The following is a 24,075-nucleotide window of genomic DNA, read 5'->3' as shown; positions in this document are numbered from 1 at the left end:
TACTAAAAACTCTTTTATTCTTATTGGGATTTCTTCTACTTCCGTCAATAATTCCAGCCAGAATGGGCTAATTCTCCAGCCCCCCACCGTTGTTCTTTTTTTTTCCCCTATACTCAGTGCTATTTTCAGTAATGAATGGTCCGATATCCCTCTAGGCAGATACTCTATATCCCTTACATCTTGCAGCGCTTCCTCATTACCCAGGGCCATATCTATTCTGGAGAGTGTCGAGTGCGAACTTGAAAAACAAGAATATTGCTTAATGTTCACATTCCTCACTCTCCACATATCTAACAATCCCACTTCCCTCAGGAAGTCACTCAGCCTTGTTGACCCTGACTGTCCCAGATGATGTTTAATGGGGAATCTATCAATCCCTCTGTCAAGCACTTCATTAAAGTCCCCCATCATTATAACTGGAACCTCCTCCTTATTCACCAGGAAGTCCATAAATTTGTACACCACCTCCATCTTAAATGGGGGCGGTACATAGACACCTGCTAAGATATAGGGTTTATCCTCCAAACTACAGTATAAAAAAACATAGCGGCCGAGTTCATCAATACTGGCCTGTCTGCAGGAGAACCTCACCCCTGTTCCTACCATCACACTCACTCCTCTCGAGTATGATGTATAAGTGGAGTGATACTGATTTTGAAATCTTCTATTTTTAAGTTGAGGTGCAGTTAATTTTGTTAAATGTGTCTCCTGCAGACAGGCCAAACCGATCCCGTACCTCTCCAGCATCGAGAAAACCGTCGCACGTTTAATCGGGCTCCCCAGGCCTCTTATATTCCAGGAGGCCACGTTAAGTATTTTGTCCTGCATTATTCAAAATACAAAAAAAAAAAAAGAAAAAAAATTAAATAAAATAAACAAAAAAGTGGAAATTCACTATACGTGCTCCGAGCCCAATCTCCTAAATTACAAATTCCCCACGAGTGTATCATCTTTATAGTGTTAACTTCTAAATCAGCTATTATTTGTGCAACCGCGCTGTAGTGTTCAACCCTCAACTTCTTATATACCCCTAGCTCAGAAATTACTTGTTCCAATCCTCCCTCTCTCCCCTCCCGCCCATTCCTAACCACCCCCTCCCATCCCACCCCCCCAACCCTCCACCTGTTTAGGCAATCCCCCAAGGGGGTACTCATGGCCTTCTCACTCTCCTCCCTACCCTCCTTCCCTTCCCCACTCTTATATCCTTCTTCCTCCGCCAGGGAGGATTCAGAAACCAAAAGTGGTAATAAACAAGTGACAAGTATTATCACAACCTTTAACCCTATCTCCCCTTCTATCAATCTTTCATACTTCATTTAAACCACTCTCAACTCTCTCCCCGTGCTCCAGAAAAAATGCACAATGACAAAAAGTGAAACATTAAAAAAAAGAAAAAACACCCCAATCCCCCCCTCACCCACCCCCCTTGTATGTCTACAATGACTCTTTATTGGCCTCCAGCCATAGGGCTACATCACCCGGGGAGTCAAACAACTGTATTCCCCCCAGCGCCGCTATCCGCAGCCGCGCTGGGTATAATAGAGCGTACGTAATCCCATGGGACCGTAGGGTACGTTTGACCTCTAGAAATTCAGCCCTACGCCTCTGTAATTCTGGGGAGTAATCTGGAAAAAAGGATATCTTCACACCGTTATGCATAACATTACCCAAGTCCCTTGCCCCACGCATCAATGCCACTTTGTCATTATAATTAAAAAATTTCAGGATCATTGGTCTGGGACGACCACCCGTAAGTGTGGGCTTAAAAGGGACTCGGTGAGCCCTTTCTATTGCAAAAAAAGCTGAGAATTTTTCTCTCCCAAACTTTTCTATAAACCATGATTCTAAGAATCTTATCGGATCAGGGCCTTCACACCCCTCAGGCAGTCCCAACATCCTTATGTTATCTCTGCGGAGTCTATTTTCTATTTCATCCATTCTGGAAAATTGGGTAACTAGTTGTTTCCTCATGCTATTAACTTCTTGCTGCACTGGGTACAGGTCATCTTCCATTTGGCTTATCCTTATTTCTAGCTGTGCAGTTCTTTCTGCTGCTTTTTGCATGTCCTGTCTGAACATTGACAACTCCTCCTTCATACTCTTAAACTGACCACATAGCTCTCCCAATGATGTTTTGCATACGTTAACAGCTTGAAGAACCTCTCTCAAGGTTGGGTCCTCCTCGACAGGAGAAGTACTCTTAGCAGTGATTTCCGTGTCATCATGGGTTACCCCTTGACGTTTATTTGCACTCTTTGAGCCTGATACACCAGTACTGTTTAATGCTGAGGGTTGACCTTGGCTCTTTCTATCCACTGCACCCCCCTGTTGCAGCTTTGCTTGTACAGGTTGACCCATTGATGTCGCATGCTCTCCCTTTGTTGGGGACTGGCCTAGTGTGCGAGTATATCGCTCTAATTTTGCGGCAGCTGCTTGTGCTACTTGTGAGTTCTTTTCTTTTGAGGAGCGAGGGTGTTGTGCCCCTTCGCTCTCCACTAGCACCTGTTCCTCTCCACGGCGTCTGGACATCCTTCACTCAAGGTTACCACCAAAACCACCACCAGAGTCACCACTAGGGTGGGGGCTTTAATCAGTAAGGCAGCCCAGTTACAGCAAAGTGAAGTTGGACAAAAAAAAAAAAAAAAAAAAAAAAAAAAAAACCGACAAAGACCAATATTTATGGTCTGAAGGTCCTTGGGAAAAAATAGGGTAAATATTTCTTTAACACCCAAGATGAGGGCTAGGAGGAAAAAAAAAAAAAAAAAAAAAAAGGGGGGGGGGGACTATAATAGGGGAAGGGGGGGAAGGGTCCCGTATGCTAGGGTTGTTTTAGCTAGATATACATCCAGCCGAGCTCATTCATTTCTCCTTCATTAAAATCGTAACCTTTTACCGATATATTCACAAACAGGGTATACCTCACTTATGCGTTTTCAAACAAAAAAAAAAAAAAAAAAAAAAAAAAAAAACCCCAACAGTTCTAACATTCACATAGACCTTGTACTCTCTGGTTATCCGTTATTGACCACCTTGGGGTACTTGGAGATAGTGAGATATCTATCCTCTCAATATGTGAGTTGGAGATTTCCTTGATACACCGCTATGGTTTGCACATATGCAAGTCTTCTTACCACTGAGCCGCTGGGTCTGGAGTCTGGAATGGAGAGGTCAGGTATCCCTTTTCACCGCAAGTGCTATTAGTTGTCCTGGCTCCACTACCTCCATCCAGTCCACCCAGTCCCCCTTCACATACCTCAGGGCTTTTTAGATTTCGTGATCTCCTCCTCACAAAAAGCCTTTCGCAATTCCTCTCACCGCTCTCCACGTGTTGCTCAGTGCCTGACCGTAGCGCGTCCTGCAGGAGTCACTCGTATGGCTCCCGTGTTGGTTCGGCGTACTTCGGCGGGGCTCGGTAATTTCCGGTGGGTTTCGGAAAGCCTCGGCTCCCCTCGCCGGGTTTCAAAATCTCCGCTGTCTCCTCGCTGTTTCCGCTCTGTCTCCTTACCAGCCTCCCGCCTCACTCCACTCTTTTCAGCCGCTCAGCTGTTGCATCTTCCCAGCCGCTAATTGCGAAGCATCGGAGACACAGGGAGAGAGCTCATCAGCGCTTCACTCACATCTCCACACACGCCCTCCGCCCCTTGCACATCCGGCCACTCCCCCCGATTATTGCTGTTTTCTAACTGGTCTAAAATCATTTTTGATGTAAAGGGACAGTTTTGGTTGCTATGGACAATCTCCAGTTTCCAGGCATAAAGAACAGTTTTTATATTATAAAACTACATGCAGGGCACTGGGCAGACCACTAGGGACAAAGGGGATGTGAAATAATTACATACAGCAATGTAATCTGTAAGATTACATTATACTGTATGTATACTGTGTGTTTTACTTTTTGAATTTGGCGCCGATCTCCGTCCCCGTGCGTCGCAACACTCGCAGGGAACGGAGATCGACTCTGTGATGAATCAAGCGGGGGACGAGCCGCTCGTACAGCGGGGGGACATCGCTGGATCCAAGGGAGAAGGTAAGTAAACGTCCTCCTGGATTCAGCGATGCGGTCCCGAGTCTGGCTCAGGGTTACCGCTTTTGGTATAAAACTTCCACCCAGAGCCAGACTCGGGAATACCGCTAGGGGGGTTAAACTTTGACAATTAAACATGGATACTAATTGGTTTCTATGCAGAGCTACAACAGATTCTATGTGCACCAGTTTTAGTAAATCTCCTCCTTTGTCTGAGCCTACCTTAAAGAATAACACTAAAGGCAGACGTTTTTTGCCTAAATACATTCTATGCATGAAGGTAAATAACCTTCTGGGTGCAGCACCCCAGCCCCCCCCCCCCCCTTATACTTACTTGAGCTCCATCTTGATCCAGTGATGTGCATGAGAGCAGCCACTCTCCCAGGTCTCTCACTCCTCATTGGCTTACACAGCCATTGGCTCCTGCTGCTGTTAATCACAGCCAGTGAACTAATGAGGAGAGAGTGGGGGCGGGGCTGAGCCATGTGCTGTGTGCTGGGTGCAGGGGTCAGGAGTATGTAATGCAAAGAGGCAAGAGTCAGGAGTATATACCACACAGAATGTAGGGATTAGGAATAAGTAATGCACTGACTATAGGGGTTAGGGGTATGTAACCCACAGAATGCAGGGGTCAGGAATACGTAACTTAAAGTGCAGGGGTTAGGAACAAGTACCACATAAGGAGCAAGGGTCAGGAGTAAGTAATACACAAAATCCAGGGGTCAGGTGTGTGTGTGCTCTCTGTGCAGGGGACAAAAGCGTTTACCTCACAGAATGCAAGGATTGGGGCTATATAATATGAAGAGTGCAGGGCTCAGAAGTATGCAATGCGCACAGTATAGAGGTCAGGAGTAAAAAATTAATAGAGTATTGGATTCAGAGCTTGAGGGTCTCCCCAGCAGAGGTGTCATGTATCTGGTCAGAGGCAGAAGTGCTGAGAGGGCTTCTCTGGCGGCTAAGTGCAGAGTGCCCCTGAAAGTGGTAACAGGGAGTGCTTTGCTCAGAGAAGCAGGGATTGCCAGCTGGGACAGGCTGAGGTGATGAAGAGATGCCTGCTGGATGGCGGCTGACGAGCAGGGTGCACTGCTGGGCAGGAGTACCAGATGAGACTTGGCAGCAGGGAGAGTCAGGAGCCAGGCCTGAAGTCTTGCATGGAAGGTCAGCCAGGAGTAAGCAGCAAGCAGGGTCAGGAGTCAGCTGGGGTCATTCACTGGTAATCGGGCAGTAGAGGAGTCAGAAGAAAAAGCCAGAGGTCAAGCATGGATCAGCAGGCAGAAGCGGGGTCACTGGAACAAGCCAAGGGTCAAAGACGGAGATGGAGGCAAGCCAGGTTCGCTAACAGGAAATCCAATAATACCAAGAACAGGAACACAGGAGCACATGGGAGGAGCTGAAGATCATCCAGCAACTAATGGCTCATACTGCTGGCTTTAAATAGTCGACTGGGTGCCAGAATAGGTCATGCATTGTGTGCACACTGGCACATGGATCCTTGCGGCTTCTCGTGCCCATGCGTGCATGCACATTAGCGAACATCAATGTGCCATTGGTGAATTTCTATGTGCCAATCTCTGATTTTATTGGGCATTTGCAGGTGTGCCAAACCTAAGAACTGTTCTCTGACAAAAGGTCCTCTTCCCTCAAAAACTCTCTTCCCCTCCAAAATCCATCTCCCAGCACAAACCATTCTCATCAAACATCCCTCATTGTAGCACAAATCCTCCCTCTGCCCTCGCCAAAAATACTCCAACCACCCCCCCCCAGCACAAATCCCCTCCCAATCCGCCACCTGGGTACAAATCCCCCAACACCCAAATCCCTGCTCCCAGCACAAATCATTCTCCTTCCTAAATCCCCCCTCCCAGCACAAATCTCCCCACTAAAAAAATCTCCCCTCCCAGCAAAAATCCCTCCAATCCCTCCTCCCAGCACAAATATTTTACACCTCCCCAATCCCCTTTTGCAGCAAAAATCCTCTTCCCCCTCCAAGGCACAAATATTTGTAATTACCCCTTCTACCAGGTCATTGTGTCCCCAGTACAATTCCCCACTTCCCTCTTTGAATTTACAGACCTCGGGTGCCACGCGGTTCAATGCCAAGGGATGTCTTTTCTTTCAGGCTCTCCCTTATGTCATGTGATACGTCAAAGCTGTGGAGGAGCCAGGGGTGTTGCTAGGTCTGCAAAAGATCTGGGGTAGAGCCCATAGCAGCAGTCACCAACCTTTTTTCAGGCCCGCAGTGGTGGGGGGGGGGGGGGGCACACCGGTGGTAAGCAATTTCTTGTGGGCAATGGCTGGTGTTGGTGCTTCAATCATCATGGAACCACGTTTCTATTGCTACATTGTAATATATAATGAAGTAGTTCGACTCGCCATAATGCAGAATCTGTGGGAGCCTTGGGAGTGTCACTTGCCACATCTCCTGCCACCTGATGCAGCGTGTCACTTGCCAGCGTCTCCTGTCACCAGATGCAGCTTGTTACTTGCCACCATCACCTGCCACTAGATTTGGATTGTCACTTGCCATGTCGCCTCCAATCAGTTGTGGATTGTCACTTACCACTGTCGCCAAATGTGGAGATGTGGATTGTCACTTGCCATCTTTTGCAGATTGTCACTTGCCATGTCACTTGCCACCATTTGCAGATTGCCACGTCTCCTGCCACCATTGGCAGATTGCCACGTCTCCTGCCACCAGTTGCAGATTACCATGTCTCCTGCCACCATTTGCAGATTGCCACGTCTCCTGCCACCATTTGCAGATTACCATGTCTCCTGCCACCATTGGCAGATTGCCACGTCTCCTGCCACCATTTGCAGATCGTCACTTGCACGTCGTCTCCTGCCACCATTTGCAGATTGTCACTTGTCACGTCACCTACCACCATATGTGGATGGTCACTTGCCATGCCAGTCAGTGCCACCAAATGTGCATTGTTGTTGCATTGTTGGAAGGCTGGCATCACTGGTTTATTAAGTGAGGGCAGGAGAATGGTGATGCAGAGCAGGCAGTGAAAGATGATGTCATCTCGCTGCTCCCCGCCGCACCTCCGACATTGAAGCAAGGGGGTCTGGTTGTAGAGTGGAGCTCCACCAATGATAGGAAGCACTTGACCTCCACTCCACCACGCTGTGAGGATGGAAGAGCACTGATGTGTGGTGGGCAGTGAGAGATGGTAACATCTCTCTGCTCCCTGTCGCACATTGCTCCCACATTGAAGAGGCTTGGCTGTGAGGAGCGCTGGTGTGGAGCGGGTGAAGAGAGAGGATGTCATCTCTGCTTGTCCGCCTGCTGGCATGCAGCCAGCCCGCCTGCCGTTGCTGTCTGGTTGGGCAGGTACCCTGCAGCAAGAGACTCGGGGCTACTGGCCCCAGATTTGGGGCTACAGCCCCAATAGCCACCCCATAGCAATGCCTCTGGGAGGAGCATTTGGGAAGCTACCCTCAGCTATCTTTCTGACAGGCAGCTAGCAAAGAGAGATGCCCAGTGCTACAGTGGTGGGCAATCCCAGTGTTGGAAACCTGGGGCCTTTCTTAGGAGATACGGGGCACGTATACTAGATACCGTGCTCTATCAATGACACTGCCCTCGCTACTCTATCCAAATATAAAAAAAACTTTTTATCTTTTGTAGTCTTTTAAATGTATACATTAGCATACACAGTAGTTTTCTGAACTTGTCTGTTTTATCAGAAACTGAAAAAAAATTCTGTGGTTTATTCAAGTGCATTTGATGAAAAAGTCTTGAGCAAATTTATAATACTTCCTATAAAAATATAGTAGACGGGTGACTTTTTAGTATTTCCATGTTTTAATGTAAAATGGAGGTGTTTCCTATGGAAAAAGAGGCAAGCAAAAAACTCATACATGTACAGTACATCATAAAAATACGTCTTGTGTTAGTGAAATTCAACCTACAAAGTGTAGCAGCCCATAGCAATGCATTAATTATAGTGTTTTTGTTTTTCTAACTTTTCTCCACTGGAAAAAAAAAACAACCATTTTATTTCCTAATTTTTGTGTTATAGCGTTCCAGAAGAGCACTTACAGGCCATTCGTCAGTACTTGAGTCTGCACATGAGCAGCGATTGTGAGATGGTGCGCAATGGATCGCAGAGCCTCCCACAGTTCAAGAAGCTTCTGATGACTCTTTGTACCGGGCTGTACAGGTATGACATGCAAATGTTACTGAACATGCTCAAAATGGCATTTTATGAAGTGTAATACCGCGTACACACGGACAGAATTTCTGAGGGAAACAGTCCGCTGGGAGCTTTTCATCAGATTTTGTATGCAATTATGACACGCAAAATTCCGATGCATGCTCGGAAACAATTTGACGCATGCTCGAAGCATTAGACTTCCCTTTTTATAGTGCCGTCGAATGTGTTGTATGTCACGGTGTTATTGACCGCCGGAATTTGGTGTGACCGTGTGTAGGCAAGACAGTTTGAGCAAAATGACGTTGGAATTCCGACAGGAAAACCACCAGAGCTTTTTCCGAAGAGAATTTTGATCGTGTGTATGTGGCATTAGTCTGTGTTTGTCTTTTCATATTTCAGGGAGACATGTAGGTTTTAAAACGAGCATAGAATTGTTGCCTTAATTCCTAGAGTGTAGACAAATTTTTATAAACCTATCAAATTTATTTTAACCACTTAAGCCCTGGACCATTTGGCTGGCCAAAGACCAGAACACTTTTTGTGATTCGGCACTGCATCGATTTAACTGACAATTGCGCGGTCATGAGACATGGCTCCCAGACAAAATTTACGTATTTTTTTCCCCTGCGGTTTTTATTTTTTGTGCTATAAACAAAAAATAGTGCAAATTTCGGAAAAAAAAAAAACATTATTTTTTACTTTTTGCTATAATAAATATCCCCAAAAAATATATAAAAAACGTTTTTTTCCTCAGTTTAGGCCGATACGTATTTTTCTACATATTTTTGGCAAAGTAAATCGCAATAAGCGTTTATTGATTGGTTTGCGCAAAAGTTATAGCGTCTACAAAATAGGGGTGGCACTTTTTTATACATTTTTTTTTTACTAGTAATGGCGGTGATCAGCGATTTTTATTGGGACTGCAACATTATGGCGGACACATCCGACACTTTTGGCACGATTTTGGCACCATTCACATTTATACATCGATCAGTGCAATTAAAAATGCACTGATTACTGTGTAAATGTGACTGGCAGTGAAGGGGTTAACCACTAGGTAGCGCTGTTGGGGTTAAATGTGTCCTAGGGAGTCATTCTAACTGTGGGGGGATGGGCTGTGTGTGACACGACACTGATCACCGCTTCTTTTCACAGTGAGCTGTGATCAGTGTACTGTCACAAGGCAGAACACGGAAATGCTTGTTTAGATCATCATTTCCCCATTCTTCCTCTCCGTGAAACGATCAGACATTGAGTGTGCGGGAACTGCGATCACGGTCATGGAGCTCCCGGCAGGCGCGTGCGCCCGCAGGCCGCCTCTTAAGGAGCAGGTACGTTAATCTGTCTGTACTTGCCCTTCTGCCGCAGTATATCTGCGCAAGGCGGTCAGAAAGGGGTTAAGCAATGAATTATTGATTTGTTTTTTTCCTGTTCAGCTGTTCTGAATAAAGTGATTGTAAACCTTCTATATTTCTGAAAATAATAAACTTGTTATACTTACCTGCTCTCTGCAATACTTAACTCCTCTTCTGGGGTCCTTTGCCGGCGAGTACCTCCATAGCTAGCCACTTACTATGGGGGCTTTTGTGTGGGCTCAATCCCAAGCCAGGCTGCGTGCTTCCATAGATATACACAGTGCGTCTCTGCCCCGCCCCCTGCTCCCTCATCACAGGATTTGACTGACAGCAGCAGAAGCCAATGGCTCCATTTAAAAAGGTCACTTATGCATAGTAAACCAAACCTACCAATTAGAAAAGAACACTTAAAAAGGTTGTAAGCCTGAAATGAAAAATGAATAGAGCATATCCCTCTATAGTGTGTACTTGCCTCAATTCAAAGCACCACGTGTGATTTCTGCCACCTTTGTTTTCCCTCTGCTATCTGCATTAGTCACTTCTGACAGGCTATCCTGACACCCCGGAATCTCGGGAGACAGCCCACCCCTCTCCAGCACACAGCAGGTGGTTGACATCCTCAGCTGTGCATGTTGCCCTATGAGACCATGAAAGGGGGGGGTCCTTTCCCTCCAATCATGTTTCAGATTACTTTCAGCTCTCCTATGCAGTATGTGATATCAGATGCCCGCCCCCTGCCAACCTGAGCTGAGAAATACCCTTTGACCTGTGTGTAAGGCTTCATGTACACTGCTGCTGGTAAACGGATGTTTAGGAGCAGTTAGCCATTTTTTTCAGCTGCTCCTGAACTCTCCTCTGTTATCTTATCAGTACATGTACACAGGGTCATTTATAGTTGTTTCTAGGCAGTTGAGTTTAGAAGCATTTTTTGGAACACAAAAAAATGTGTAGCGGCCATAACCCTTGGCAGGGCGGCCTTAACTTTTGGGCTTACCGGTTACCTCCACTTGGCTGGTCCTTCCACGGCTAGGGGTTTCCAGAGTTAGTACCCAATACTTTGGACACTGACACCATAAAAGTCCTTTAGAAAAGGTTTTTATTTGCAGGGGTAACATCCAACAACACAGTCTCATATGGGAACAGAGGGCAAGGGTGAAGAGACTCAGGCACCTTGAACTGCTACTATCAGAAAGTCTCTAATATCACCCAGAGAGTAGCCACTTGCAGCTGAGCGCTTCAAGGCTGAACAAATCTCTAGCCAGAGATTATGGCAGTCAGCACTTTGATCCAGAACTTGTGAAATCTTTGATCTTGAGTAACTGGTAACAGAAGTGAACAGGAATCTTATTCCACAGCACCTGGAATGTTCTCTGTCTCCTTGACAGTACTGGAAAAAGCGTGAATTCCTCAGTGTCCATCACAACTCAGCAACCAGGCACTTCTCAGGATGCCAGCTTGTTGGCCCTCCTCCGAAGAGCCCTCTCCCTGTCGCTTACAGGAGCTGCGGTGCCCCTCCAAGCCGAGAGCACACCCAGATGCTTTGGGTTTAGCTAACCGAAGCATGTTGCGGATCGACGAACGCTCCCGTGACCGGGACCCCTTGCAGGGCTACCCCGGTCCAGAATCAGGAATAGACCGCTAAGGCTAAGGAACCTAGAACACGTGACTTCCACATCTTAAGTACCCTTCCCCAGACTCCTCAGCAGGGCCCGGCGCACCCACTGATTGGCTCCGGGAAAGCTGATACCCAAAGCGTCCAACCAGGCCTGGTTCTGGGCCTGTCATGTGCACCTAACTGTACACATGACCAGGCAGAACTCTAGCACAGCCCAGCCAAACTGATGTCAAAGTTAAAGCGGGAGTCCGCCGGGACTCCGCGTTTTTTTTTTTTTAAAGTCAGCAGCTACAAATACTGCAGCTGCTGACTTTTAAAATAGTGACACTTACCTGTCCAGCGCGCCCACGATGTCGGCACCCGAAGCCGATCTCTAGATCAACACTCGAGTGCTGCCGCCGCCATCTTGGGTATGGGAATCCGGAAATGGAGCCTTTCGGCTTCATTTCCCGGTTCCCTACTGCGCATGCGCGAGCCGCGCTGCGCAATGAGGACGGTCCCCGCTGCCTCTGGGATCTGTGTGTTTCCCAGCAGGCAGCGGGGCACTTGCGGAAGGGGGCGGGCACTTGCGGAAAGGGGCGTAATGTACGCCCCTTTCCACAGAGAGCTAGCCCGGAATTGGGTGCAGTTACCTGGATTATCCAGGTAACTGCACCCCCCTCCCCCCTGAAAGGTGCCAATTGTGGCGCCGGAGGGGGGGAGGAATCCGATGAGCGGAAGGTCCATTTTAGGGTGGACCTCCGCTTTAAACCTACACAATTAACCCTCAGAACCCCATTACTGTTCTGAGGCAAAAAAAAAAAATTTGTACATGACAGACACCTTGTCCAAAGTGTCATCGCTACAAATTCATTCAGGACAGATGTTCAGAGACATTTGAAACGGGAAATGCCTGTAACAGCTTGTAAACATGTGTAAATGTGGTAACTCGTGCTTAGCCGTGTTTCCTTTACAGGCATTTTTAAAGGAGATACGTTTTTGAGTATTGACACTTCTAAACGCAAATACGGCTAAACATGTCATGTAAACGTGGCAGAGAGAGTTTTTAAACGTCTGTTACTATCTGTCAGGTTAAATTGTTGCGGAGAGGTTTAAAAACGTCCCGTGTACATTAAGCCCTAGAAGTCTGCAAATAGAGATGACTGCAGATAAACAGGTACAGCTAATGTAAGATTTGTCATCTCAGTGTATCAGTCACTTTGGTGGGTATATGTAAGGGTTTACAATCACTTTAAGCTGGTCATATACCAGCAGAAATGTGTTCAAATGTTCCCAGAAAAAAAAAAAAAAATCATTCATCAGAGCATTTGATTGTACTATTATGACAGATTTCATCTGAAAACCCTGAAAACATGCATTCGATTGGCATGCCAATATTTCAAATTCTACATTTCATTTCGGGATGCACATTTGCATTATAAGTATGATTTTTTTTTCCCAAACAAAAACTACATGCAGAGTTAAAATTTTGTTCATTCTAATTTCTAAACTTTCCATCTTTCTCTTTCTACTTCCCTCTATGGTTGAAATCATTGATTGACCCCCATTAACAAGAATGAAACAAATAATCCAATAGCTAATTTCTTTGATTCTACTAGTGTATAGCCAGCTTTAGTAGTCTGAATTTGCTATTTTGCTGGTCAGTGAACCAGTTTTTTGAACAAAGGTTCAAGGACAACAAGCTATACACATAAATATATATAATAAATATAAATATATTTATATTATATTTATAAATATATAATTATCCACTTCCATAACTGGCCATAGTAAAATGACGTCCTTGACTTTAAGGGGGATATCTGAATGATGCCTGCAGCTAGAGGCATCATTCAGATATCATTCTGTGCAGCCAGCGAGTCTGTGCACGATAAGAATGATCATAGCAGCAGTTCCACTGCTTGATCATTCTTATAGGTGATGGGAGGGGATGACCCCCCTCCTGCCACCATCCGGTGCTTCTCCAGGCTCTCCCATGCCATCAGGCGCTCAGAGAACGAATCGTCCGGTGTCGAGAGGACGATAGAGACTTCCAGTGACCAGATGGTCACCAGTCATGTCTATGACCGCCAAAGGTACCCGGAAATAAACAAAGCCGCGGCTGTCAGCTTTCCAGCCTGGAGGAGAGATGTGGGGTCTGATTGACCCCACATTTCTCTATAAAGAGGACCTGTCACATACATTCCTATTACAAGGGATGTTTACATTCCTTGTAATAGGAATAAAAGTGATAAAAAAAAAAATGTTAAATGTGAAAAAAGTGTAAAAATAAAAAAATTAAGTAAAAAAAAATAAAATAATTTAAAACACCCCTGTCCCTGGTAGCTCGTGCTCAGAAGTGAACGCACACGTAAGTCCCGCCAACATATGTAAACGCTGCTCAAACCACACGTGAGTTATCACCGCGTGCGCTAGAGCATGTGCAACAATTCTAGCACTAGACCTCCTCTGTAACTCTAAACTGGTAACCTGTAAAAAAGTGTTGCCTATGGAGATTTTTAAGTAATGAAGTTTGGCGCCATTCCATGATTGTGCGCAATTTTAAAGCGTGACATGTTAGGTATCTGTTTACTTGGCGTAACATCATCTTTCACATTATACAAAAAAATTGGGCTAACTTTACTGTTTTTGTTATTTTTTAATTCATGAAACTATCCCCCCCCCCCCCAAAAAAAGGCATTTGAAAAATTATTACGCAAATACCGTGTGAGATAAAAAGTTGCAATGACTGCCATTTTATTCCCTAGGGTGTCTGCTAAAAAATAAATTAATGTTTGAGGGTGCTGAGTAATTTTCTAGCAAAAAAATTATGATTTTTACATGAAGTAGAGAAGTGCCAGAATAAGCCCGGTATTGAAGTGGTTGAATTATATAATTTATAATTATTTTTATTTATTTTTGAAATGAATAAATATACAATATATTTATAAAATAAATATAATTCTTTTTTTTTTTGTACTATTGATCTTACTTTTTTTTTAAGTGGCTACATATTCTAAAGGACTATATAAGGACAAGAAATTGCTACAATGATCCCTGTAAATACTTAACCCCATTGTACAGTACCAATGTGTGTAATAAAGGGAAGAGTGATCCAGCCCCCTCCCCTCGTTCTATGCACATCTGGGACAGACTCGCCCTTCAGTGGCTGCTTTTTAGTCACCGTGGGAGACAGATGGAGAAGAACATTCTCAGACCGGTGACTGTTCTGCTGCTTGATCCTGAGTGCAATGCACAGCCATGGAAAAGAGAACTCTCACTTATGTGTAAGACTATCTTCCTTGCAAATAAAATCTTTGCTCTGCTTCGGGGAAAGCTTCCCTGCTGTCCCCTCCCCTCTACTGTACTGAATGCAGAGGGAAGAGAGCCAAGCATCACATCACAAAGGAAAGGTATGGAGAGGAGGGGGCAAAGGAGTTCAGTGCTAGCTGTCTAAGGTAAGGGGAAGTGCTGCATCTCTTCTCCTCTGCTCTCTTATGGGCCATAAGCTCACCATGTCGGTTCTTCATTGTTTAATCTGTTTCATACACAAATGCATGTTCTCATTCCCTTTGTATTATTCTTAACGTCACAAATCCTGAGGCTGCGCTTTCTGTAGGATTTGAATTTTAGGAGTTTTAGGTGATCGTCACGTCAGATCGTAGGGATTGTGTTCACAGGCATGTAACTAGGTTCAAGACATGGAATGACGTAATGTCACATTTACCTTTCAAGTCTGAGGACACGCCCAATTTTCACTATGCCCTACCCTCTTTATTCTCCTTTCTGATATTATTGCAGAGGCAACACTGATATCATATGTATAGTTCCTGAGATTTACACCCACTGCAAACTGTCACATTGCATCTGCTGGCGCCAGTTACGTAACAAACAGTTGTCATTTTTTTTTTTTTGGTCATTTTCTATCCTTATGCACTCATTTCTATCAACATTTTATTGTGCCCATGGGGCACCTTTCCTTGTCTGTGCCCTGGAAGACTGTCTGCCAATAGTTACAGCACTGGGTTTTCACTACTGCAGAGAAACAGCTTAGAAAATTAGCTGAAAGACAGAGCTCTGTAAGGAACGTTAATGTATCTAAGGAAAATCATAGACAGCCAGATCTGATAGGTGAGTGTGAGACCTGCTTATCCTTAGATTGGTCTTCAGTGATGACCTGATTAGTCACTGCTTTCAGCACATGCAAATGCATGCTGTAAAAGGCTTCAGTTCTTTCATGGAAATGTCAGTGATCGTCAGCCAGAAGAGTTTCCCAGCATGCTGTTGGTTCCTTCCTGCTCTATACACTACATGACTTATATAGGTAATGATCACGCTGGTCGCACGGTTACAACTTTTTATACTTATGCTGCATGCACACAATCGGAATTCCGGCCAGCAAAAGTCAGATGAGAGCTGTTCATTGGAAAATGCGACCGTGTATATTGCTCCATTGGAATTTAGCTGGCTGAATTCCTGCCAGCAAAAATTTGAGAGCGTATTCTCAATTTTCCAGACGGAAAAACTTTTATATCGGAAATTCCGATCGTGTGTATGCAATTCCCACGGGCAAAAACTCACGCATGCTCAGATTCAACTACGAGACGGAAGCTATTGGCTACTGGCTATTGAACTTCCTTTTTCTAGTCCCGTCGTACGTGTTGTACGCAATCGTGTTATTGACGGTTGTAATTTGGTGTGCCCATGTGTAGGCAAGATAGCTTGAGCGGAATTCTGTCGGGAAAACCTTCAGACCTTTTTCCAACCATAATTACAATTGTGTGTACGCAGCGTAAGTCTTATTTCATAGGTAGCACAAAGTGTAATGGTCTTACGAGGTATAATAGCCATAGCACCAACCAAAACAACTTTCTTGTCTTTCCTTATTTAGCTAGTCCCGGTGATATCTGATTAGTTGCTTTGGTCTCCTACACTTTAGCCTCGTACACGTTGTACGATTGTTGGACAGCCGAGAGTCTGATTTTTGGCAAAAGGGCGTGTGCCAGGATCTTGTCTTGCATAGTAACATTACACAAATTGTCGTGCCACAAACACGAACGTACTGGCGTACTATGAGGAATTTAAGCTCTTCAGTGCCCCTTTTGCTAATTTTGTGTTTGGTGAGCATTGATTCCAAGAACGCGTGTTTGTACTTTCGACTTTTGTGTGACGGATTTGTGTACTGACCATCAGAAAATCTGCCGTGGAGGTGACATCTGAGTAAAATTTGGAAAATTTACTAGCCTGCCATCCAACATTTGTTGGCCAAAAATTGGAAAACAATTGTTGAAAGGAGCGTACTAACGGTAATAACTTCAGACAACAGCCTGTTAAACGATAATCCCCTTCTGATCTTCGTACCGTGTATACTAGGCTTAAGGCCTGATTCACACCTATGCATTTTTTGTGATTTTTTTGCATTTTGCAGATTTGCACAACAGAACGTGTTCCATAGGAAACCATGTTAAATGGACTGTAGTGCAAAATCTGCAAAATGCAAAAAGCACTAAAAATGCATAGGTGTGAATCAGGCCTTAAGCCTAGTACACAAAACCAGAAAATCAGATGAAGAATATAGTTTTTGGAGCGATTGTATGATAAACTGATTGTTAGTACACAGCTTTCCAGAACCAATCATAACAGTTCATCCGAAATGTCAAACACAAGAAGTTTTCTTGTATGATACCAGATTGTATGATTTTCGCTTTAACCTGTACAGCATTCGTCCAATCGTCTGAAACAAATCAGAAAAAAGCAAGACCATGCATGCTTGGAAACATAAAATATATAACCATAGAATATGAGAAAAAATACAACAATAGAATACAACACATTACATCACTTCCAAAGTTGTATTCTGTCCTACAAGAATTTTCATTGGGTTAGTAACCTCTTGATCTTCAGTATGATAAAATTTGTGCGATATTCTCATTGTGTGTGGCGAGGCTTTAGGGCGCTGTGCCGTAACATATAAGGCCAATGTTTATACAGTATATGGCTATTTACTGTACATGACCTAGACAGGTTGCATTAGAAGTGTGCCTAATGTACGAACAGATGATTCATGAGTAGTTCTGCATTTTTCTCTCTAATATATTTGTTGTTCCTTAGTGAGGTGACCCGCACTCTGCCAGCCCTGGAGTCTCTACAGAGTACATTTGAACCCCAGTTCTCCCCTGGATTCCGCCAGCGATCTCCTGTAAGTCTCACTTGTGAAATTTATAACAGCAACACTCTTAAGAAATATAGACTTGTTTAGTCGGTCCAAGATGAAATCATTATACATTTCTATATAGGTTTTACCAAAATATAAAGACAAATAGGGCCAGGCAGGTAATCTGGGGTTTGACTATATTGATGGGGACCTTCTAATTTTTGAAAACCCTATTACAGCTATTTAAAACACAGAAACACACCAAGGGAGATTTACTAAATCTGGTGCACACGGAATCTGGTGCAGCTGTTCATAGTAACCAATCAGCTGCTAGGTTTTATTGGCAAAGCTTAATTGAACAAGCTGAAGTTAGACTCTGATTGGTTACTATGCACAGCTGCACCAGATTCTGTGTGCTTCAGTTTTAGTTAAGGCTGGGTTCACACTATTGTGAATTGGATGCAGATTCTCTGTATCCCATTCACAATACTAGCAGGAGGTTTCAACCAGCTCTCTATGGAGCTGTTCACATAGCTCCGCTGCGGCTCCGATGCAAATTTGCACAGGAGCCCTGTGCGTCTTTTGGTCCGTTTCAGTTCCAAATTCAGCCCAAAATTTGGACTGAAATTGGACCTATAACAGTGAACCTGCTGTAAGCCACATGCGGCTATAGTGTGAACCCAGCCTAAAGTAGAACTATCAGAAAAACTTTTTTTTTTTTTCATTTTGGATAGAGCAAGGGAGGGTTACAACCCCTCTCAGATTTTTTGTTCACCATCTGTGTCCCATTGCTGAGATTTCTCTTCACTTCCTGTCCTATAGCTAAACAGGAAGTGAGAGCAAATCCCGGAAAATTAAGGATTTTCCATTGGGACCCCTGGGTTGCCATTGGACAATTTCTGCTCTATTGCTTTTCTGTGGACAACACAAAATTTGTGATTTTCTTTTACTTTCACTTTCATTGATAATACTAAACAGGACAAATAGAGAGGATGAATCTTCTTAACGGGGGCACGGACAGCAATAAAAACTGACAGGTGTTCTAATCCCTCTCCACTCTATCCAAAACGAAAATAGGTTTTACTTTAATCTCCTCTATTGATTCTTAGCATATAGATGTACCCAAATGTAATCTGGCTGCTTGAGCAAATCGTCATGCAGCCATAGTGAACTGTGCCACTTGTATTACTGCGTCCTAAAGCAATCACAGGACAGGGGTGGACTGACAGCTCATGGGGCCCCTGGGCAATAGGAGATTATGGGGCCCCCAGGAAATCCAAGCTTATGGGGCCACACAGTATACACACACACAGTATACAATCACACAGTATACACATACATGTACACACAGTATACACAGACATGTTTCTATTGGCTGAGAAGGTACTGGAGAGATGGGGCAGCTATAATCTCAGGATTTTTAGACCAAAAGGATGTCGGTAAGGGAGATTTCAGAGACAGATGTAAACAAAACACAGATTTTTACATACTGTCCCTGGTTTCACTGAGGCTGGCAACCCTGATGGGGCCCCCTAGTGGCTCGGGGCCCTCGGGCAGTGCCGAGTGGCCCAATGGTCAGTCCGCCCCTGTCGCAGGGCCACTATTGTACCCCTTGTTTAGTACAATGTTTCCAACCTTTGGGCAGCAATGTACCCCCTACGACAGCCTACTGTAAAAGTATGCTGACAAATAATTTCCCACCTGAGCTATTAAAGGCACACCTTCTTGATCTCTACTTTTATACTTTGTACTGTGATTCTCCTGTTCCTTTTTCTACAATCCTATTTTGTTTCACTTTCCTGACTATACCAATCTTCTTTTGACCCCAACTGTTTTTGTTTCCTTGAGCACATGTTTTTCTTTCCCATAAAAAACTGTTCTTGTTATATTTCATTTTGCTAAATTTTGTATTAGTGTGGGCATTCTGGTGAGATATTTTGCTAGATTGTATATTAGTGTGTGCATTCTGTCCAGTTACACTGTTATTTCCGTTATGTTGTAGCTGGATGACAAATGGTAAAGTTAAATAGTTAATGCCAAACCCAAGCATTAAAATGTCTTTTAAAGTGTTACTAAACCCAGCACCCTGCATTCACTATATCGGGTCTCCCACAGTACACAGAACATGGAAATGCAATAGTTTTAGTAGCAGAGGATTAACCCCTTAGGTTCCACAGTGAGTATAACAATCACACTTTACGGCATATACACAAAACAACAATTTAAAGCGGAGGTTCACACAAAAAAGGAACCTCCATTTTTCGGAACCATCCCTCCCTCCGGTGTCACATTTGGCACCTTTCAGGGGGGAGGGGGGTGCAGATACCTGTCTAATACAGGTATTTGCACCAACTTCATAGATAGCCGCAGAATCTGTGGGTCTTTACGCCACTTCCTGTCCCTTCTCCACTGTCTGCTGGTAAACACACGGGTCCCAGAGACAGCAGGGACCGCCCGTATTGCACAGCACGACTCGCACATGTGCAGTAGGGAACCGGGAAGTGAAGCTGCAAGGTTTCACTTCCTGATTCCCATATCGAAGATGGCGGCGGCAGCACCCAAGAGCCAAGAGACAGATTGGCTTTGGGTGCTGACATTGCGGGCGCCCTGAACAGGTAAATGCCCTTATTTTAAAAGTCAGCAGTTGCAGTATTTGCAGTTGCTAACTTTAAAAAAAAACATAAAAAAAAACGGTGGAACTCCGGTTTTAACACTCCAATGTCATTTTAAAAGTTGTTTTTTTTTTTAGTTTTTTTTTGTAAATCTAGAGCTTCCATACTGCAGCTGCTGACTTTTAAAATAAGGACACTTACCTGCCCAGCGCGCCCGCAATGTCGGCACCCGAAGCCGATCTCTCGATCGTTTCTCGGGTGCTGCCGCCGCCATCTTGGGTATGGGATTCGGGAAGTGGAGCCTTGTCGCTTCATTTCCCGGTTCCCTACTGCGCGAATGCGCGAGTCACGCTGCACAATACGGACGGTCCCCACTGTCTCTGGGATCCATGTGTTTCCCAGCAGACAGCAGGGGATCCGCAGGAAGTGGCGTAAATATCAGCAGATTCTGCGGATATCTATGCCGGAAGTGGGTGCAGATACCTGTACTGTACAGGTATCTGCACTCCCCTCCCCCCTGAAAGGTGCCAATTGTGGCGCCGGAGGGGGGGAGGTTTCCAATGAGCGGAAGTTCCACTTTAGGGTGGAGCTCCGCTTTAAGATGCAAACAGGATGAAAAAAAGCAAAAATTGCATATATGAAAAAAGATGGCGATTGTTTATACAGTAATACAATTGCTTTAGCAGTCTAATAGTAATTTGTGGATTTAGCTCTACATGAAAGTGTATCTCTAATCATTATTTTTACTAGAGTAGTGAACAAGGAAAGAATCAAATTTATCATAAAGTTTTCTTGTTCTTCCCAGTTTGTTTTGTCACCTCAAGTCACAAGAGGGAAGAATATACCTTAACTTATAACATGCCAAGAGCAGGGGCAGACTGACAACTCATAAGGCCCCCGGGCAATAGAAGATTATGGGGCCCCCAGGCAATCAGAGATTGTGGGGCCACACAGTATACACACACACAGTATACAATCACACAGTATACACAGACAGGTTTCTATTGGCTGAGAAGGTACTGGAGAGGTGGGGCAGCTATAATCTCAGGATTTTTAGACCAAAAGGATGTAGGTAAGGGACATTTCAGAGACAGATGTAAAAAAAAAACACAGATTTTTACATACTGTCCCTGGTTTTACTGAGGCTGGCAACCCTGATGAACCCCTAGTGGCCCGGGGCCCTCGGGCAGTGCCGAGTGGCCGAATGGTCAGTCCACCCCTGGCCAAGAGTAGTACCCATGCACTGACCATTTCCCCTGTCTCGGTGAAATCCATGTTAGTTGCTGTCTCGGTTATAACATTGTCACCAGGACAGGAAATTAGAGAAACTTCCTGTAACAGGGCATAATGATGATAAAAACACTTTATTATTGGATGTTCTCCATTACTTACAGCCACAGTGACATCATTGTTACTAAGAAAGAAAGTGATAAGAGATCTTCCTAGTCGGATAGGGACAGCTGAAAATGACAAGGGCTTTAACAATTCTTTACTATTGCTGTTAAAAACCCAATAAGGTATTGCAATTCCACCCTGACTGCTAATGCGTGCATACTATATACACAGTGAGAGTATTGCGTTGTTGCATGGAAAGTTTATAAAATCATTCTCATTAACAGTCCCTCACATATACATGGATTCCTTGCAGTTACAGTAAGTCCCTGGTCTTCATCTGTTTATGATCACAGAAGACCAGTCAGGCCTATTGACTGATGTCCTAGTTAGGGTTGGGTAGTACCCCTGTCACCATGTAGGTCAAGGTATAATCTGCTCTCTTGGTACTTGGGGTACCAGAAACCATTATGATGATATGATTTTTTTTTTTTTTACCTGGGTCATTTAATGAACAGAGACACTGTGTATGCTTTCCAGCTGTTGTTATATATGATAATATAAGGTGAAACGAAAAAAACCTTAAAGTGGAACTATATTGCATCAAAGCACCACAAACCAAACACGCTACTTACTTCATTTATAATATTCAAAGCAAACTCTCCCATCCATTCATGTCTCTATGTTTATTTTGCTGAGAAATCACTTTGAAAACAGCCCCTCTAGCATTTCTGTCCGTGGCCATTCTGAGTAAGGGCAAATATTTCATGTAGCATTTACTTCCTGAAATCCATCTGCCCTTAGCTCATGAATGCAGGCAGGGGGGCCTTTCTAAAGACTCCTGGGATGTATGACATCATTTGCCTAGGAAAGAAACCAGAAAGTAACTGAAGATATGTAAAAAAAAAAAAAGTTTAAAACATGTAAATATGATATACTTTTCTATTTACTACTGCTAGCAGCATAAGGTATAAAAAAAGTCAATGTTAATTAAAAGAGTGAAGTTCCATTTTAGACCCCTTTCACACTAAGGCGCTTCACAGGCGATACAGTGCTAAAAATAGCACCAGCATGGCGCCTGTAAAGAGCCGCTGCTGTCTCTCCAGTGTGAGAGCACGAGGGCTTTCGCTCTGGAGCGGTGCATTGGCAGGACGTTAAAAAAACTCCTGCAAGTAGCATCTTTGGAGCAGTGAAGAAGCGTGTGTACACCACTCCTAAACCGCTCCTGCCCATTGAAATCAATGGGGTAGCGTGGCTGTACCGCCAGCACATCCTCTTTGTGGTGGTTTTAACCCTTTCTCGGCTGCTAGCGGGGGTAAAATCACCCCGCTAGTGGTATAGCACAGCACAATTGATGGTAAAGCGTCACGTTACCGCCAATACACACACCACCCCAGTGTGAAAGTGAATCTGTGGCCCGGCTATTGACATTTAATAAGTCTCATATTCAGTAAAGCAGTTACATAGTTACATAGTAGGTGAGGTTGAAAAGGGGCACAAGTCCATCAAGTCCACCCTATGTGTGTGATTATATGTCAGTATTATATTGTATATCTCTGTATGTTGCGGTCCTTCAGGTGCTTATCTAATAGTTTTTTTAAACTATCAATGCCCTCGCTAACTATTATCAATGCCCCCGCTGAGACCATTGCCTGTGGAAGGAAATTCCACATCCTTGCCGCTCTTACAGTAATGAACCCTCTACATAGTTTAAGGTTAAACCTCTTAAACCTCTTTTCTTTTAATTTTAATGAGTGGCTCGTGTTTTGTTAGGCCGCGTACACACGGGCGGACTGTTCGCCCAACCTTGTTCGGCAAACAGTTTCATCAAACAGTCCGCTCAAAATTTGCATGAGCGGACTTGCCCACACACGAGCGGACTGTTTGACGAACAAGGTTGGGCAAACAGTTCGCTCAACTTTTGAAATGAACGGACTCGCCCACGTAAGGCGGAGGCAAATCCGCCCATTTCGAGCGCGTGTACAGGTAGGCGGGGCCCGCGAAGGAGACGTCGCGGGCTCCGCCGCCTGGAATGGGCTTAAAGGGGAACCCCAACGCCGAAAAAAATCGGCGTGGGGGTTCCCCCCAAGTCCACACCAGACCCTTGTCCGAGCACGCTACCTGGCCGGCCAGGAAAGGGGGGCGAGCGAGCGCGCCCCCCCTCCTGAGCCGTACCAGGCCGCGTGCCCTCAACATGGGGGGTGCCTTGGGGAAGGGGGGGCCGCGCGGCCCCCCCACCCCAAAGCACCTTGTCCCCATGTTGATGAGGACAAGGGCCTCTTCCCGACAACCCTGGCCGTTGGTTGTCGGGGTCTGCGGGCGGGGGGCTTATCGGAATCCGGGAGCCCCCTTTAAGAAGGGGGCCCCCGGATACCGGCCCCCCACCCTATGTGAATGAGTATGGGGTACAATGTACCCCTACCCATTCACCTGTGAACTAAAGTACAATAAAAAACACAACACAGAGAAAAAATATTTTATTGCACAGCTCCGGGGGTCTTCTCGCCGGACTCCTCCGCTATGTGTGTGTAGCTCTTTTGCTAGCGGAGGAGTCCGGCTTTCTTCCTCCCCGCCGCCGGCCTCTTCTCCCGACTTCGGGGGTCTTGTCCCCCTCTTCGGTTCTTCTGCCGGGCCACCGCGCCTGGTCCGGTGGCCCGGTCTTCTGTCGCCGTCTTCCGTTCTTCTGTCGCCGCCTTCGGTTCTTCTGCCGGGCCACCGCGCCTTCTTGTAGCTCTTTTACAGGCGGTGGCCCGGTCTTCTGTCGCCGCTGTCGTCGCCGCCGCCGCCGCCTTCCGTTCTTGTTCTTCTTCTTGTTCTTCTTCTTCTTCTCCTGGAGATGTT

General features: G+C 45.1%; 1 protein-coding gene across 2 annotated transcripts in view; it reads left to right on the top strand.

The window, feature by feature from the left end:
• INPP5D (inositol polyphosphate-5-phosphatase D) overlaps positions 1-24,075 on the top strand; it is a 237,395-nt gene that overhangs the window by 133,858 nt on the left and 79,462 nt on the right. Inside the window, exons 5-6 of one of the 2 annotated variants that reach the window (XM_077488478.1) lie at positions 8,053-8,193; positions 17,248-17,335. In XM_077488478.1, coding sequence (XP_077344604.1) covers positions 8,053-8,193; positions 17,248-17,335 — 229 coding nt within the window. Of the gene's footprint in view, positions 1-8,052; positions 8,194-14,274; positions 14,424-17,247; positions 17,336-24,075 lie in introns of those variants that run through there. The other variant, XM_077488479.1, reaches the window with a different exon arrangement.

The sequence above is a fragment of the Lithobates pipiens genome, unplaced genomic scaffold (assembly GCF_037356315.1).
Source record: "Lithobates pipiens isolate NorthernLeopardFrog02 unplaced genomic scaffold, aLitPip1_a1.2 Scaffold_18, whole genome shotgun sequence".
Classification (NCBI taxonomy): Eukaryota; Metazoa; Chordata; class Amphibia; order Anura; family Ranidae; genus Lithobates; species Lithobates pipiens.
This window is presented reverse-complemented; position numbering and strand designations above follow the sequence as displayed.